Below are 13,929 nucleotides of genomic sequence, written 5' to 3' on the forward strand. Positions count from 1 at the left end.
TAAAAAGATCAAACGCTTTCTTTGCTTCGGGGTCAGTTTCTCCTGCAGATAAATTCACATTTGAATACTTTAATAACTCAAAAACTATACATGCATGATGTGCTTTGTTTTGCAGGTTGGAACCCAAAAGGCAGACAAACATCTGACATGTAAGTTTTGTGTGCAGGCTGCAGAGATTCAATTTAAAGAATATAAAGGCTATAAAAGTGATGTGCACCCATGTACACCCATATCAAAGCGCCCCCCCCCCCCTATTCTTGGCAAACGTATTCAAAATTTGCATAGAAATTAATGTCTAAGTGGGCTAAACGACATAATTGACATGCAATTAGCAATATTATGAGGAGGAAACCTAATGAAGTTTTAGTGGCTATGCCAACCTAAGAATGATCACTGCTTAATTATCATATTAATGAAGTCATTAGTTGTCACTTAACTTGGATGACAGGTAAGGTAAGAATGTCGTGACCCTACAATTTCCCCAACAAATGTGTATTCAACACTAATTACCCCCAAGTGCAGATCTCTGAAATCTGTAGAGTGACGTCCCTTTGAAATGTGAACGGCAAACTTCTGAGGTATAGACACGCACACCTCCATGTAAGAAAGAAACAGACATTTATTGAAACGTTGACTAAAGCATCTCCAAGGTCACCTGAGAACACAAATCAGTCCCGCTAGTCCGACATGAAAAAAACTGGGCAGCAGATGGAAGCGAGGTCGGGCCGGCGCCACAGGTTAACACAAAACACGTTTCCAGTAAACACTACGGCACGAAACAACAACCCTCACACGGGTCAAACGAGCACTGCGGCTCGCCATCCTCCCATTCCCCGACCCCGTTCTTTCATTCCAATTCATTTCAATTACGCAGTCGTTCCCACCTTCTTCCCCGTGTCCCGATTAGCTCAGCCGGGCAATTTACAGTTGATCTTGCCTCATCTAAGGCCGAGCAGCGGTGGAGGCAGGGAGACGAGCAGTAATGGAATGAAATGTCACTCAGTCGCTGCCTTTGTCACAGCGATGCTGAGCAGGCCTGATGGGAGGGGTTCGAAAGGCCTCGTTAGTAGGTGAAAAGGTGTGTGTGTGTTGTGAGCAATGAGTGTACGTAAATAGACAACAACATGGTGTCCAGCTCTGCTGTGTCTCTCTGGTTCACTCGTGGCCGTCGCCACTGTGATCTGAATGAGTAACACTGCCGCTTCGCTTCCACGTGTAAAAGCTGCCGCTCCCATCAAGGCTTCTTCACCTTTTTCACCGAAGACGAGCTGGACGCCGATTCTCTCCGCTTGCGCTGCAATGCACAAATACACGACAGTCACGCTGGGGTTTGCTACGACCACTTAATGAATAACATCCAAAATGCCTACAACGGAGAAAAGTCTGACCCACTCATGCTGCGCTCTCCCCTGCTAACACCTGCTGTTTGCCTCAGGAGGGTGAAGACAGTCATTAGTCTCTACTGTTCTTTTCTACTGCTGCAGAGCTTTATTATGAGGCTATGAGCAGGTTCGACCCTTTTCAACACAGATACAAAAAAGCAACCACGACGAGTGACTGCTGCAATAACGAGCGCTGGATTCTTCATTGGTTTCTCGCCCATTAATACTACTAATAATAGTATAAAACAAAAATTATTACACAATGATAACGGTTTGGAAAAGTTCGTTTCCGAGTTTCACAAACATACCGAGTTGGGGGTAAGCGGTGCTCCTACAACGTCGATGATCTGCTCCTTGGCTTCCACCTTAATGTCATCTGCATTGAGCCAGGACTGAGATTCAGCCCCTGGGGTGGATGCTGTAGTGCTGTTGGTGGCGTTGATGTCCCCACCCTGTGATGCAATGACTGGACCGGCTCCTACAGTTCCCACGCACCCGCCGGCCTTCAGCAGGGCCTCGTAGCGATGACGCAGCATCTGCTGCTCGTATTCACAGTTGCTGTGGGCCTGCTTCAATTCATACAGCAGCACCAAGTCACTACGAAGCTCATTGAACATCTGCACAATCTCCTCAGTGGGCATGGGGTTAAGATCTACAGAAGGGCACAAAGAGGAAAGACTAAAGTGTGATTTAAGCACTTTAACACATTTATTTAGTTGATGGTGTGTACAGTCTACGCATGCACAGTGTGTTTAGCTAAAGTGGTTACATGTTACAAAGTGTTGTTGCATTACTGTCAACTGTAACGTGAAGTGAGCGCCTGAGATGCTGCAAACAAATATAAAGACAAGTGAAAAACGTCCTGTGTGTTCAACTAAACTCTAACTTATTTGTAGCATCCCTGCAATGCTTCAGAGGTTACATAATCCTTTTATTTCCTTCTGTACTGAAACTAAACTCTGTCGCAAAGAAGAGTTAAGACTGTGAAACTGGGGAATGTTAACAAATTGCTAAAGTTTAGTCATCCTCACCCACTCCTTGCTCTATCAGGATCTGCTCAATGGCCTTGATCTTCTTCTGGCCTACGGAGCTTGGCAGTTTCATCTTAATAACACACAAACACGCAGAGAAAAATGCGCGCGCACACACACACACACACACACACGAGCGTGATTTAAGGTACCGGGACATTAGGATAAACAGCTCCACCTCGGGGCTTTTAATTCGTATGAAATGCACTTCAGCGGGCCAGATCAAAATGTCTTTATCCACTGAACTCTATCTGACTGATTAGCTGTGGGGCCACTCCACTCCTTTAGCTGTGCAAATGTATTTTCCATAGAGAGCGGCAGCTCCTCATCAGTCTTGAAGATGAATAAGAGTCCCCGTGCTAGGCTAGGTTTTACAGATATTAGCTAGTCAGTAATAGAATTAATTATCACAGTGATAAGAGGAATAGCTACTAAAGTCAGAAACTCTAGTTTCTCACAAATCAGTATCTTGAAATTAAGAGTTGGACAAACAAAAACTTGCTATTTTAAAGAATTTCACATTTTTACTTTTACATCAACTCCCTAAGAGTGATTTTATAGGACTATTTAATAATATTGAACAGGACGGAGCTATACTCACCCTCTGACTGCGCAGTGTGACGCCCGCTGATTTGAAGTCAGGGAATTTGATGCCTGCCGTCTCTGGAACAGCCTAAACAAGAAAAACTATAAATGCGAGACACAAACTGTTTGGATACGTCTGAAACGTCACCATAGAGGCATTATTATGGATCAAACTGGGTTTAAATGTTACTTAGAACACTGAGAGAAGATCGGTGCGGTTTATTAGAGACACTTGTCCCATCAAAATAAAGAAATGACCAAAACACCACTTAAAGCAAGTAACAATTAATTTAGTGCAAAATGAGGACAAAGCTGCACCGTGACCATTATTATTATTAAAATTCTCCCCATTGTTGCTTTTCTTTGACTTCCTCTGTTACCAGCAGTCATGTGCTTTACTTTGCTCTTCTTGAGTGAAATCCTATCATACCGGTTTTTCTGTTTCTCTTTTTTGTGGAAGCTTCTTCTTGGAAACTCTCTTTTCAGCTCGTCTCAACTCTGTCGTTGTGTCAGCTGCCTTAATGAGTTTTTGCAGATCCTGGGCTTTCTTCTCACGCTCTTTCTTCCTAGTCTCAATTTTCCTTAGCTCCTGAACAAGATACTCCTCTTCTGCCACCTGCAGGGAAAAACGGAGAAATGCGGTCTTTCACATTTAAAATGCTGTGAAAAATCTTTTTCTTTTTTTTTCCCCCACAAAAAGAACGTGTCTATACACCTGCACATAGATACAGGTCAAAATGCAAATTCACAAACCTGTTCAGGTGTGCGATTGAACAGCTTTTCCAGTTGCTCTTTGCGGCGCCTTTCATGGCCAGCGTCAAAGATGTAGATTTTGGGTTCTGTCCCTGATGCTGCGCGCACTTTGGTCAGCTTACCACAAATGCTATAATATCGTTCTTTCAGGTCCTCCACAGAGCGTTTCTGACAAAAAACAAACAAAACAGTTTTTAAAATTAAAACGTGTGTTCTTTAAATTCCCCTTACTGTAATTTTCAAATCCATTATAGATGAGGCACTAAACACTTACTCTGTATTGCTGGTGATCATATCGGTCATGGACAACGATGAAGCGTAAGTCAAACCGCTTGCAAAGGTCAAACAGGTGGTCTGTCTCTGCTTTAGTCCAGCCATCATCGTGGAGATGCATTTGGTACTCTTGCTCCGAGTACACTGGCACCTGCACTGTCTATAGAGGTAAAACAGAGAAACAGTGAAAAAGGATGAATAATGCGAAAGGACGGGTAGCTGCAACCACATGTCCTTCTTGCCTGTACTACATAAGCAGAAGAGGGTTTTCCCTACCTTGTTAAAGCGAGCAAAAGGGTAGTCCTTGCCCTCTTCTGCAACACGTCTCCAGTGGTGGAATATGGCCCCGTCTCTGCGTGCTGGATTTGTGAAGGGCATCCACTTCCAGGGACGAACCTTTTTACAGCCTAACTTGGCTTTGACTGTCCTATAACCTTGAGTGGTGTCACTAGGCAGCAGGGGGGGTGCATCCCTATGGACAAACAGAAAAAACAATTCTTTATTATCAATATTCTAATTGTTATCATAAAATCAAGAAACACAGAAATGCAAAGTTATTTACAAAACACTTTAGATTCCTTCCAAATGCAAATAAATCCTTTTGAAATTCCCAAACAGGAAACATTAAAAAGGCCTTTATGCATTTCAGATTAACTGACTAATATTGAAAAAGAAAAGCATACTTCTTATCAGAATAAAGCAGAGCGTAGACCTCTCTGTGCATTCCCTCTGGTCTCTTGAAGGTCAGCGTCTCTGTTGCTTTCTTGGTTTTTTTCTGAGGTGGAAGATGCAGACATTCGTTATTCAACTGCAAAAATATTTGTGCTCAAACAATTGTAATACACATCTCTTCAGTTTCTCTCCCTGGCAAAAGCTTTGAGCTGTAAGTACATAAGTACATTATTATACCTGCATGTTACGAACCCAACAGCTAGTGAAATTCATTGAAAGTATCATTTAAAGCAGTGTTACTTAAATCCAGGGACAGACATCGTTAGAATTATCGTATACAACACAAAACACAAACGTCCATCTCACTATAAGACAAACATGAATAACACAGTCTCACCTTGTCTGAGTTGATGAGGTCTTTCTTGGTGATGGGACCATCATTATCCCCTCCGGTCAACTCAAGAATATCTCTGACATCAGCACCGGTAGCCATGGCTGTATGAGATTAACTGTTTAGCTATTTAACGTTTTGAAAAATCTATCAAAGCTAAATAACACGAATTAATTCACGCGCACTCATTCATTCTGTGCATGTGGTAACGAAAGACTCGTCGTACACACTCCTAGCTAAGCGCTAATGCTAATGTTAGCATTTCGGTAGCAACGCTTAGGTCTCAGAACCGCAAACAGCAATATAAAGAGTTCGTAAGAGTTTATATTCCTAATATTACTGCGTACTTGACTACAATATGTGAACATTACAGGGCCATTTATAATGAACATTCACGAGATAGCTGTTAAGGCAAAGAGAGCAATTAGCACAAAACCGACACTCCTTCCGTCCCCGCTCATATCGTTGTGACTAGACGGATTGCCTATTAATTATCGCCCCCGTGAGGTCTGGCGGGCATAACAACTCGAATTCAGCTTTATTATGTTTACATTGTTAAATAATGTAAACGACAGTAGAGGTTAAAAATACCAACAAAATCATTGCAATAGAATACAAATTCTTCAAACCATGCCCGGCACATTTGTAAAATAATTGCAGAGCATAAAACTGTGATGCCATTATAAAAATAGTAACGCTTCAAACATGAAGGACCTGTTTGTCACGTTTCTTTGAAAACATATAAACCTTTGCTACTTATTTTACCGTTCATCAAACTTTATGTACGCTTGCACATTATTCTGAAAATCAATGTACGTGCCGCGATGTCCTTAGTTTTAAAAGAAAATACCGGAAGCAGACCCTTTCATTGAATGAAGACAGCTTGGTGATATGAAACTGAAACTGGACTTGGTTGATTTATTTCGTAAGAACTCGATAAGTGAAAGCTATCAGGCCATATATATATATTTTTTTTTAATGTAGACTAATTTGTCTGGGACGATTTTATTTTATTTTTTTACATTTCAGTCCACACTCCTCACCGGATGGTGGCGGTAATGTACCATTTTGCTGTTTGCCAAACGCCGATAAATAATATAAAGAAGAAGAAGAACCTCTCGTTTAAACTCATGCTTCCTCCTTCTTTCCGCCATTTTCCTCCGTTGGCGTACCAGTGAGAGGTGTTGTACGAATTCAGTATATGTGCTTTTGAGTTTCTCTTTAGAAGCGCAAGAATCACTAATATCAAATTTTCTAGTACAGTTTCCTTTCATAAGCACTAATTTGCGTAAGAAAATGTCCAACGAGCAGGTAGAAACTACCACAGAGCAAGCAGGCCAGCAGCAGCTGTCGACGCCGCCGCAGCAGCAGCCGACTTCGCAGCAGGGGTAAGGCCATTCATCGAGGTTCCTTTGTTGCGGCTTATTAGCTAGTTAGCTTAATTTGTTTTCTTACACAGCGATAAATTTGTATACAGCGGCATCTGTTTAATTATATTTTTTTAAAATGCAATTAATGGTAGACTAGCAGCCCCGGTGTGCTTTAAATACGTTCTGTACGTGTTTTTCTAGCTTAAGCGGCATTTGGGGCCCGTCTATTTACCGAATGCAACCCTGCGTTATATATTACTGGATGTATGATAGGATTAAAAGTACATGTAGCTATTGCTTTGTTGCAACAGAAAGTGGACATATTTAACTTTATGTCCGGTCGCTGTTGCTGCTTTTTGGCATTACTTAAACAGTTTAATATAGCACAGGCCCGCTTTATCCAAGGAGAGGCCTAGCCATGCGGCTGGATTGCAGATAGCAGGCTGCTAGTTAACCATTGTGTGTCTGTGTAAATGATGCCTGTGTCTGCAGTTAGTATTAGCATTTAGCATTGAAATTCACTTTTCCCGAGGCAGCGGTTTCCAAACTTTATTTGCTAGGCCCTCCTTTGTTTTACAAGGAAACCTTCTGTAAACAAATAAACAAACAAAAGTAAACTGCAATAAAATAAACTACCACCTACCAAATAAATAAACAACAGACCCCCCCCTCCCACCCCACCTTGGGAACCACTGACATGAGGTATCTTTCTGTTCCCCCAGATTTTGGAAAATGTTTTGTTACAGTAGTTATAAGGAGTTAAACACAACTATAGCTAATTAAAGTACAAAAAAACACAATATAACGAAACATTTTAAAGTAAGATGGATGGATTGTAATGAAGCAAAAATGGGAGATGTGATGGATGTGAGTTTGGCAAGTCTTTTAAAAGCTTTTTAAAGTATGTTTAGAAAGTTTTGTGAACTTTACATTTTGCAGGGAAATGAATGGAAAAGGCAAGAATGAGGCCAATGCCAGCAGGAAGGAAAGGCCTCAGAAGAGAGGTGGAGGTGGTCGCTATGAGCCCTATGGAAACGCAAACAAGAGATACCGCGTTTTCGTCAGCAACATCCCATATGATGTGAAGTGGCAAGCCCTGAAAGATCTGATGAAAGAGAAAGGTAAGGTATCAGGATTAGGGGTTGACTCGTGTCACATTTTTGACATGATAAAAGATCAAATCAGGATGCAGGGTCATTTTGTTTGACCACTGCAGTTTTGAAGAGCTCTGGGGAGTTGTACAGTGTTGTCTGAGACCATGCTGGAGTCACTTGGAACAATGGTTGTGGACAAGGTCCCCTTTTTTTAAAAATCTGTCTGTCAGCTAAGGAGTCGCTGCAGACGTGTACAAGCGTGGTGAACCTGGATGTTTGAATTTTCAGTCTCCCTTAAGATTACTAAAATCTTGAGTTTTTGTGAAGTGGCGGTCGTAAATGTGCAAAGGAAGTCCACTAACTCGAAAGTCCAATGGCTTGTGATCATGAATGGGATAATGATGTGGTTCCTCCCCCAAGAAATGCATTAAAAATACAGTTCTTTGTTACAGTATAGTGATTTTTTTTTTGGTCCAGAAACATGGAAAAGGTTGCTTTCAGTTGAAATTTGTAATTAACAGTAAAACTTACACACTTAAGATTTATTAACTTGTGGTCAAACCTTCGGAGAAATGTAATATTTAATTTGTGATGCAGTAAATGTGGATGTGAGTAAGGATTATTTAAAAGTCAATTAAAGTGTTAAACATGTTGTGTAGCTATGGAGTAATGCATTTAACTGGCACCTATTTGAGCATGTGTTAAGAAGGGTACAATGCTTTTTCAGAAGGTCCAAGTAGTATTTGTTTCATGACAACTGACTGTGGAGTTAAATTGCATTTTCTTTTTTAGGTGTGACCTTGACAAGCAAATGTTTTTCTCGGCAGATCTTCATGTTGTACCAAGCACAGCTTTGTGCTGCGGATTTATTTGGGGTACAGGTCTACAAAACGAAGCAGCTTCTTATGCACCGTCCTTGTCTCTAGAGGTTTGGTCATCAATGTCCATCTGTTGAGCAGACATGACCTGGAACAAAGGCGTGGCTGTGGTCGACGCTGAATCCAAATTACGATCGTGCATTTCAGGACCAGGTCCAGTCCATGATCAGGTTGGCAGTTAGAGAAGCTTCTCATCCAAAAGTTTTTCTTCATTACGATTATGGGTAGGTTTCTAGCTCAGCTAGGCTCAGCTGATGGACTGAGGGTTAAAACCGTTGACAAAGTTTGCTGAGGTTTGACAGGAAAGCGGCTGAGGTATTAAGGAGGCTTTGCCAACTTGAAATTATTTGGTCAATTATCTTCAGGTAGAAGAGGTGGTGTTTGCGGCATCATATCCAACTTGAAAGGCTGTTGGCCAGTCCAAAAGTTGTTGTCCTCAGTCTACTGCGTTTGGTGTTTCGGGAGAATTCTAACAAGGACGGGCTAAGAAGTCTCAATTAATTAAAGAAAGAGGGGAAAAGTCCAAGCTTGCTTTTTGTAGACCTGTACCAGATTGTGCTGAATGAGGTGCTGGGGGAAGGCTCAGGACTGGCTGTCTGAGCTCACTGTCACCGGCCACCCTACTTGTTTCTGCTCTAAACCCCCATTGTTCTCTCGGCTTCTCTCCCCTTGGTGTGTGTCGTCTCTGGAATCTGATTTGTAGTGGGTGAGGTAACGTACGTGGAACACTTAATGGACGCAGAAGGCAAATCCAGGGTAAGTGCAAATACATACAAATAAAACACACGAATAAGCCTAGACAAACCTGTGTTTGTCAGCTTTGGTTTCCTTATTTACTATGTTGGAATTGTTCAGATACAAACCTGGTGGAGTGTGTGTGACACGGTGACGTGCCGGAGGCATGTTTCATTTGAAGTTGTCTGTGGCATTGACTCGAGGCCATCGAAGGGTTGATGATCTTATAACAGGACTTCAGCTCCTTTGTAGCCAATCCTGTGGGATTGCAGTAGCTGATAATGTCCCTGTGGTTGTGGGATTTGCTCCTTATGATCTAATGGGCCGTAGTCTGCAAGAGGTTGTAGCAAGGCTGCTAGATGGTTGATAAATAAAACTCATTCCATAGAACTGCTGGAAAACTCTAATATCTCAGTAGTTGGGAATCCTCTGTCACTGTCTGCCTTTAGGATGCTGGGGGAAAACTCTATTGAATACATTTGCCTGTATTGTGTTACTGGCTTGGCTTAAAAAGATCTTAACAATGTAGTGTTATTTTGGAAGCACAGATGTGACCAAGGCTGTAGGCTTGTGTATGGTGATGAACTTTTAATTGCATGAGATTGTTTATTGTGACCTGTCAAAATATGTCCAGTGTTACAATCACTTTAACTAATTTGAAATATTTTCTCTTCCCTTTGATTTGACCTGTTCCAATGACTTCAATCAACAAAGGGTTGTGCGTAAGTAGACTTTAACTTATCGTCAAAAGCAAATAGTGCAAACTGCACGTGAGACATGCACCAGTGTTTTACACACATTTCTCACTGGAAATGTGTTTTTGTCAGTGTTGTTGAGTTCAGGACGGAAGAGTTGATGAAGAAAGCAGTGGAGAAGGTCAACAAGCACAACCTCAATGGTCGGCCCCTCAAAGTGAAAGAGGTAGGTCCCAGAGGGGGAAGCTGTCCGACGCACAGACAAAAGCTGTACTTGTGGATTTGGCCGACTCATTATTTTGTGCTTCTTTGTAAGGACCCTGATGGTGTGATTTGCCAGCGGGAGATCAACAAGGCCCAAGGTGGAGGCCCTCCAGGAGGTCACGGCGGAATGGGAGGCATGGGGGGAATGGGAGGAATGGGTGGAATGGGCGGAATGGATCGTATGGGTCCTGGACCAAATGGTCCCATGGTCAACATTCCTCCGAGCCTCCTGAATAACCCGAACATCCCCAATGAGATCATCCATGGTCTCCAGGCTGGCAGGATTGGCAGCACTGTCTTTGTGGCTAATGTAAGCCTTAGTGATTTATCCGTTTTTCAGTCTGTATACGAATACTGAATATATGGAACTGTGTCTTATTGTAACTTTAGTCTTGTCTAATTAACTGTCTGAAACTACCTACAGCTTGACTACAAAGTGGGCTGGAAGAAGCTGAAGGAGGTGTTCAGCATGGCGGGCATGGTGGTGAGGGCGGACATTCTGGAGGACAAGGACGGGAAAAGTCGAGGCATGGGCACCGTCACATTTGATATGTCCATCGAAGCAGTTCAGGCTGTCTGTATCCTTTGGAAAAATTCAGCATTTCTATGGTAGCCATTGAATCTTTTTGAATCTCGTGTGTGTGTGTGTGTGTGTGTGTGTGTGTGTGTGCCATGTTTTCCTTAACGGTTTCAAAGCAATGTTCAATGGACAGCTCCTGTTTAACAGGACGATGCACGTCAAACTGGTATGTTGCCTTTGCTGTACATTAGAGCTCTATGGCCTGACGATGAGTATGGTTACAATGCCTTTGCCTTTTTTACAGGATGAGAAATCTCTTCCTAAAGATTTTGGACCACCGGACAGAGCAGCTGCCCTTCCCCGTGAGTATACATCGAGCCTTGTTCTAGTATAACAGAAGGTTTTGAGAGTTTAAAATATTCACGTCGATTAAAGTCCCGATTTTTATGATTAATTTTGTTAAATTAGATGAAATATTTAGTTTTGTCTCACTCGAGTTGCTGCATTGAAGACCACTTTGATCCATGCTACCATAGTTTTTGTTAAACTGGGGAGAGAGAAACCCAGTAACTATTTAAATGATATTCCAAAACTACTTGACGTCGCCCATCTCCTCTACTGTCTGCTCATGCTTCATGTCTGTTGTTTCCCAGCGGCCCCTGGGGTCATGTGATCTTTGTTTCATGGAGGTCGACATTGGTTTACTGCTTCCCCTGAAAGTGTCAGCTGTATTTATGCTACTGACTGTGTGTGTGTGTGTGTGTGTGTGTGCGCGTGTGTGTGCGTGCGCGTGTGCGCGCGCACACACACAATCTTCAAACTTAACCTGTTGTCTCTGAACCAGGTGGCCTGAGTGGTATTGGTTTGGGACTGGGACCTGGGGGCCAACCTATTGATGCTACTCAGCTCAACAGAGGTGGTGGTGCAGGGATGGGCAACATGGGTCCTGGAGGTACACAACTGCAGCTTCTTAAAACACATTAATTTATTTTTAATCCACTGACTAAAAGACAGCAGTGAAGTGAGAGCTCAGTGTCACTCTGTCCCTGTAGGTATGGAAGGAATGGGCTTCGCCAACATGGGAGGCCGGATGGGAGGAGGAGGTATGTAGTAAAACTTTGAGTCTACCTACATTTGGTCTTTCCAAAAAAAAGTGCCTTCTGTAATATTAATGTCTTTGTTTATAGGGATGGACAACTTTGGAGGAATGAACATGGACCGCTTTGGCTCTTCAGGGATGGGCAGGATGAACGGTAAGCAAGTGTTGAAAACCCACTCAGCACTCCAGAGCAAGCGTGGAACAGTTTCACGTTTTGCTGGATGTCTAATGGTTTCATCTCTTGCATTGTCAGAGATGGACCGTGGGATTGGTGGTGCTTTTGACAGGGAATTTGGGCGAAATGAAATGGGAATGTCTCGCAATAATTTTGGAGACTCCTTTGAAAGAGGAATGGGTTAGTATTTACAGGATTCTGTTTGAAAGCCACACTGGTGCTTACTTCCACTCATGCATTTTTCTCTCTCTTCTGTTTGCTCACTTTTATAGGAAGCTCGCTGGGAATGGACCGCATGGGCTCTGGAATGGACCGCATGGGAACCAACATGGACCGCATGGGAGGAATGGATCGGATGGGAATGGACAGGATGGACCGCGTGTCTGATCTAGATAGGATGGGTTCCGGGTTTGACCGAATGGGCTCTGGGATGGATCGGCTGGGACCCAGTATGGACAGGGTCGGACCTGGTCTGGATCGTATGAGTTCAGGTATGGATCGCCTCGGCCCATCTGGATTTGACCGCTTGGGCCCATCTAGCTTGGACCGCATGGGGGGTGGCGGCGGTGGCGGCGGCGGCGGCATGGACTTTGGCTCTCCGATGGGAATGGATCGCATGGGCAACACCGGGATTGACAGAATGGCGAGCAACTTCGACCGCATGGGCTCTGCCGGAGGACTTGACCGTTTTCCATCTGGCGGCCTTGACCGCATGAGCTCTGGAATTGACCGGATGGGATCTGGAGGTGTTGGTGGTCAGTTTGACCGTTCTGGTGACTTGGAGCGTGGATTTGGCGGCAATTCCTTTGGAGGAGCTGGGGCTGGAGGTCCTGGAGCCGGGGGAAGCAATGTCAGGAAGGGATGTCAGATCTTTGTCAGGAATGTAAGTTAATCCACACTTTAGCTTGGCGTATTCACTGGAGAAGTATGTCTATACTTTAAATTAATTTGGGGATATTTTTGTCTTTCAGCTGCCTTTTGACTTCACCTGGAAGATGCTGAAGGATACCTTCAACGCATGCGGTAAGACTCAAATCAAATCAAATGAAATCAGCACTGTTAATCAGCATTTTCAGTCATTTTGGACATCTGTGTTCATCCTCCTTTAGGAATGGTCCAGTATGCTGATATTAAGATGGAGAACGGGAAGTCCAAGGGCTGCGGTGTGGTTCGCTTTGACAATCCCGAAACTGCCGAGCGCGCCTGCCGGACCATGAACGGCTATCGCCTGAATGGAAGAGAAATTGATGTTAGGATTGACAGGAATGCATAACCTGTGTGTCCGTGTTGCATCTGACATTATTTTAGTTTGTGATCTCACTCTGTACTCCTGAACTGCCCCTTCACCCAGTATACCATGTTAGATAAATGTAACAGTGAAACTCTTTATTTTTGCCCTTTTCAGACATTGGATGTGTCACATGTTAAAATCACTCAGACATGGGTAAGCTTGACTTTGAATGAAGCTATGAGGACTATTAGACTGATCACCATGTGTCAGAGTACCACTCAGTGAGAGATCTTACTGCAGCTCAAAAATGAATTTGAGATTTGAGGCTGTTAATGTTCACGTTATTCTCCTTTGGGGTTCTACAGTGAGCTCAGGAGACATAACTCAAACATTAGCTCGTGCTGTTATTGCTTTCTTGAGTTTTAAGAAGTCATTCAGGCATGAAGCCAGCACGTTCAGATGCTGTTACAAAAGTAAAACTAAATGCATGTCTGAAATGGGCTTTAGTGACACGTCATAGTCAAAGTGTTTGTTTTTCCTTCTGTTTAAATGTTTTAGAGACCAACTTTTAATTTTTTATTTTTGTCCTATCATGCTTCCTGTCAGTGCTTTTGTTCTGTAAGGTGTTTTGATAAAATAAACCTCAATATTTGAAACGCGTTCACTGTTTGTGGTGCTCGTGCGCTGATCGTACGTTTCATAACATGTGAGCTAAATGAGCCAAATAGTGAGCAGCGACTGCAGGTCAAAGTTGATCTCGTAAATATGAGGCACAAACACT

General features: G+C 43.1%; 2 protein-coding genes across 3 annotated transcripts; one reads left to right on the forward strand and one right to left on the reverse strand.

Moving 5' to 3' along the window:
* Positions 1–601: 601 nt before the first annotated feature.
* dmap1 (DNA methyltransferase 1 associated protein 1) lies at positions 602–5,592 on the reverse strand. The gene is made up of 10 exons (XM_086282277.1): positions 5,094–5,592; positions 4,708–4,799; positions 4,301–4,496; positions 4,026–4,184; positions 3,752–3,919; positions 3,429–3,614; positions 3,015–3,086; positions 2,414–2,486; positions 1,691–2,034; positions 602–1,294 (listed from the first exon to the last, which is right to left on the reverse strand). Exons 1-10 carry the CDS (start codon positions 5,187–5,189, stop codon positions 1,235–1,237), a joined length of 1,446 nt encoding a protein of 481 aa, XP_086138403.1. The 5' UTR covers positions 5,190–5,592; the 3' UTR covers positions 602–1,234.
* A 629-nt stretch (positions 5,593–6,221) lies between these two features.
* hnrnpm (heterogeneous nuclear ribonucleoprotein M) lies at positions 6,222–13,808 on the forward strand. 2 transcript variants are annotated; one of them, XM_086282276.1, is made up of 16 exons: positions 6,222–6,475; positions 7,397–7,578; positions 9,133–9,185; positions 9,879–9,886; positions 9,992–10,085; positions 10,176–10,433; positions 10,548–10,701; positions 10,820–10,869; positions 10,948–11,005; positions 11,488–11,595; positions 11,696–11,746; positions 11,831–11,896; positions 11,996–12,097; positions 12,190–12,800; positions 12,889–12,940; positions 13,027–13,808. In XM_086282276.1, exons 1-16 carry the CDS (start codon positions 6,384–6,386, stop codon positions 13,188–13,190), a joined length of 2,103 nt encoding a protein of 700 aa, XP_086138402.1. In that variant the 5' UTR covers positions 6,222–6,383; the 3' UTR covers positions 13,191–13,808. The 2 variants fall into 2 exon arrangements, with proteins under 2 accessions (XP_086138402.1, XP_086138401.1); XM_086282275.1 differs by lacking the exons at positions 6,222–6,475; positions 11,996–12,097 and having other exon boundaries at positions 7,436–9,886.
* The last annotated feature ends 121 nt before the right edge of the window (positions 13,809–13,929 follow it).

This window comes from Aulonocara sp. 'chitande type north' Nkhata Bay, linkage group LG23 (genome assembly GCF_057382095.1).
Source record: "Aulonocara sp. 'chitande type north' Nkhata Bay isolate Kocher_YH1m ecotype deep benthic linkage group LG23, A_spYH_male_GT1.1, whole genome shotgun sequence".
In the NCBI taxonomy this organism is placed as follows: Eukaryota; Metazoa; Chordata; class Actinopteri; order Cichliformes; family Cichlidae; genus Aulonocara; species Aulonocara sp. 'chitande type north' Nkhata Bay.

What these genes read in the sequence shown, in the direction of transcription:
- dmap1 (XM_086282277.1), bottom strand. Translation starts at nt 5,189, where the DNA reads ATGGCTACCGGTGCTGATGTCAGAGATATTCTTGAGTTGACCGGAGGG. An exon ending in CTTTTGCTCGCTTTAACAAG is followed by an intron (nt 4,185 to 4,300) that starts GTAGGGAAAACC and finishes TTACCTCTATAG; the next exon opens with ACAGTGCAGGTGCCAGTGTA. An exon ending in CACCGCTTACCCCCAACTCG is followed by an intron (nt 1,295 to 1,690) that starts GTATGTTTGTGA and finishes TGTGCATTGCAG; the next exon opens with CGCAAGCGGAGAGAATCGGC.
- hnrnpm (XM_086282276.1), top strand. Translation starts at nt 6,384, where the DNA reads ATGTCCAACGAGCAGGTAGAAACTACCACAGAGCAAGCAGGCCAGCAG. An exon ending in GGCCCCTCAAAGTGAAAGAG is followed by an intron (nt 10,086 to 10,175) that starts GTAGGTCCCAGA and finishes CTTCTTTGTAAG; the next exon opens with GACCCTGATGGTGTGATTTG. An exon ending in GCACTGTCTTTGTGGCTAAT is followed by an intron (nt 10,434 to 10,547) that starts GTAAGCCTTAGT and finishes AACTACCTACAG; the next exon opens with CTTGACTACAAAGTGGGCTG.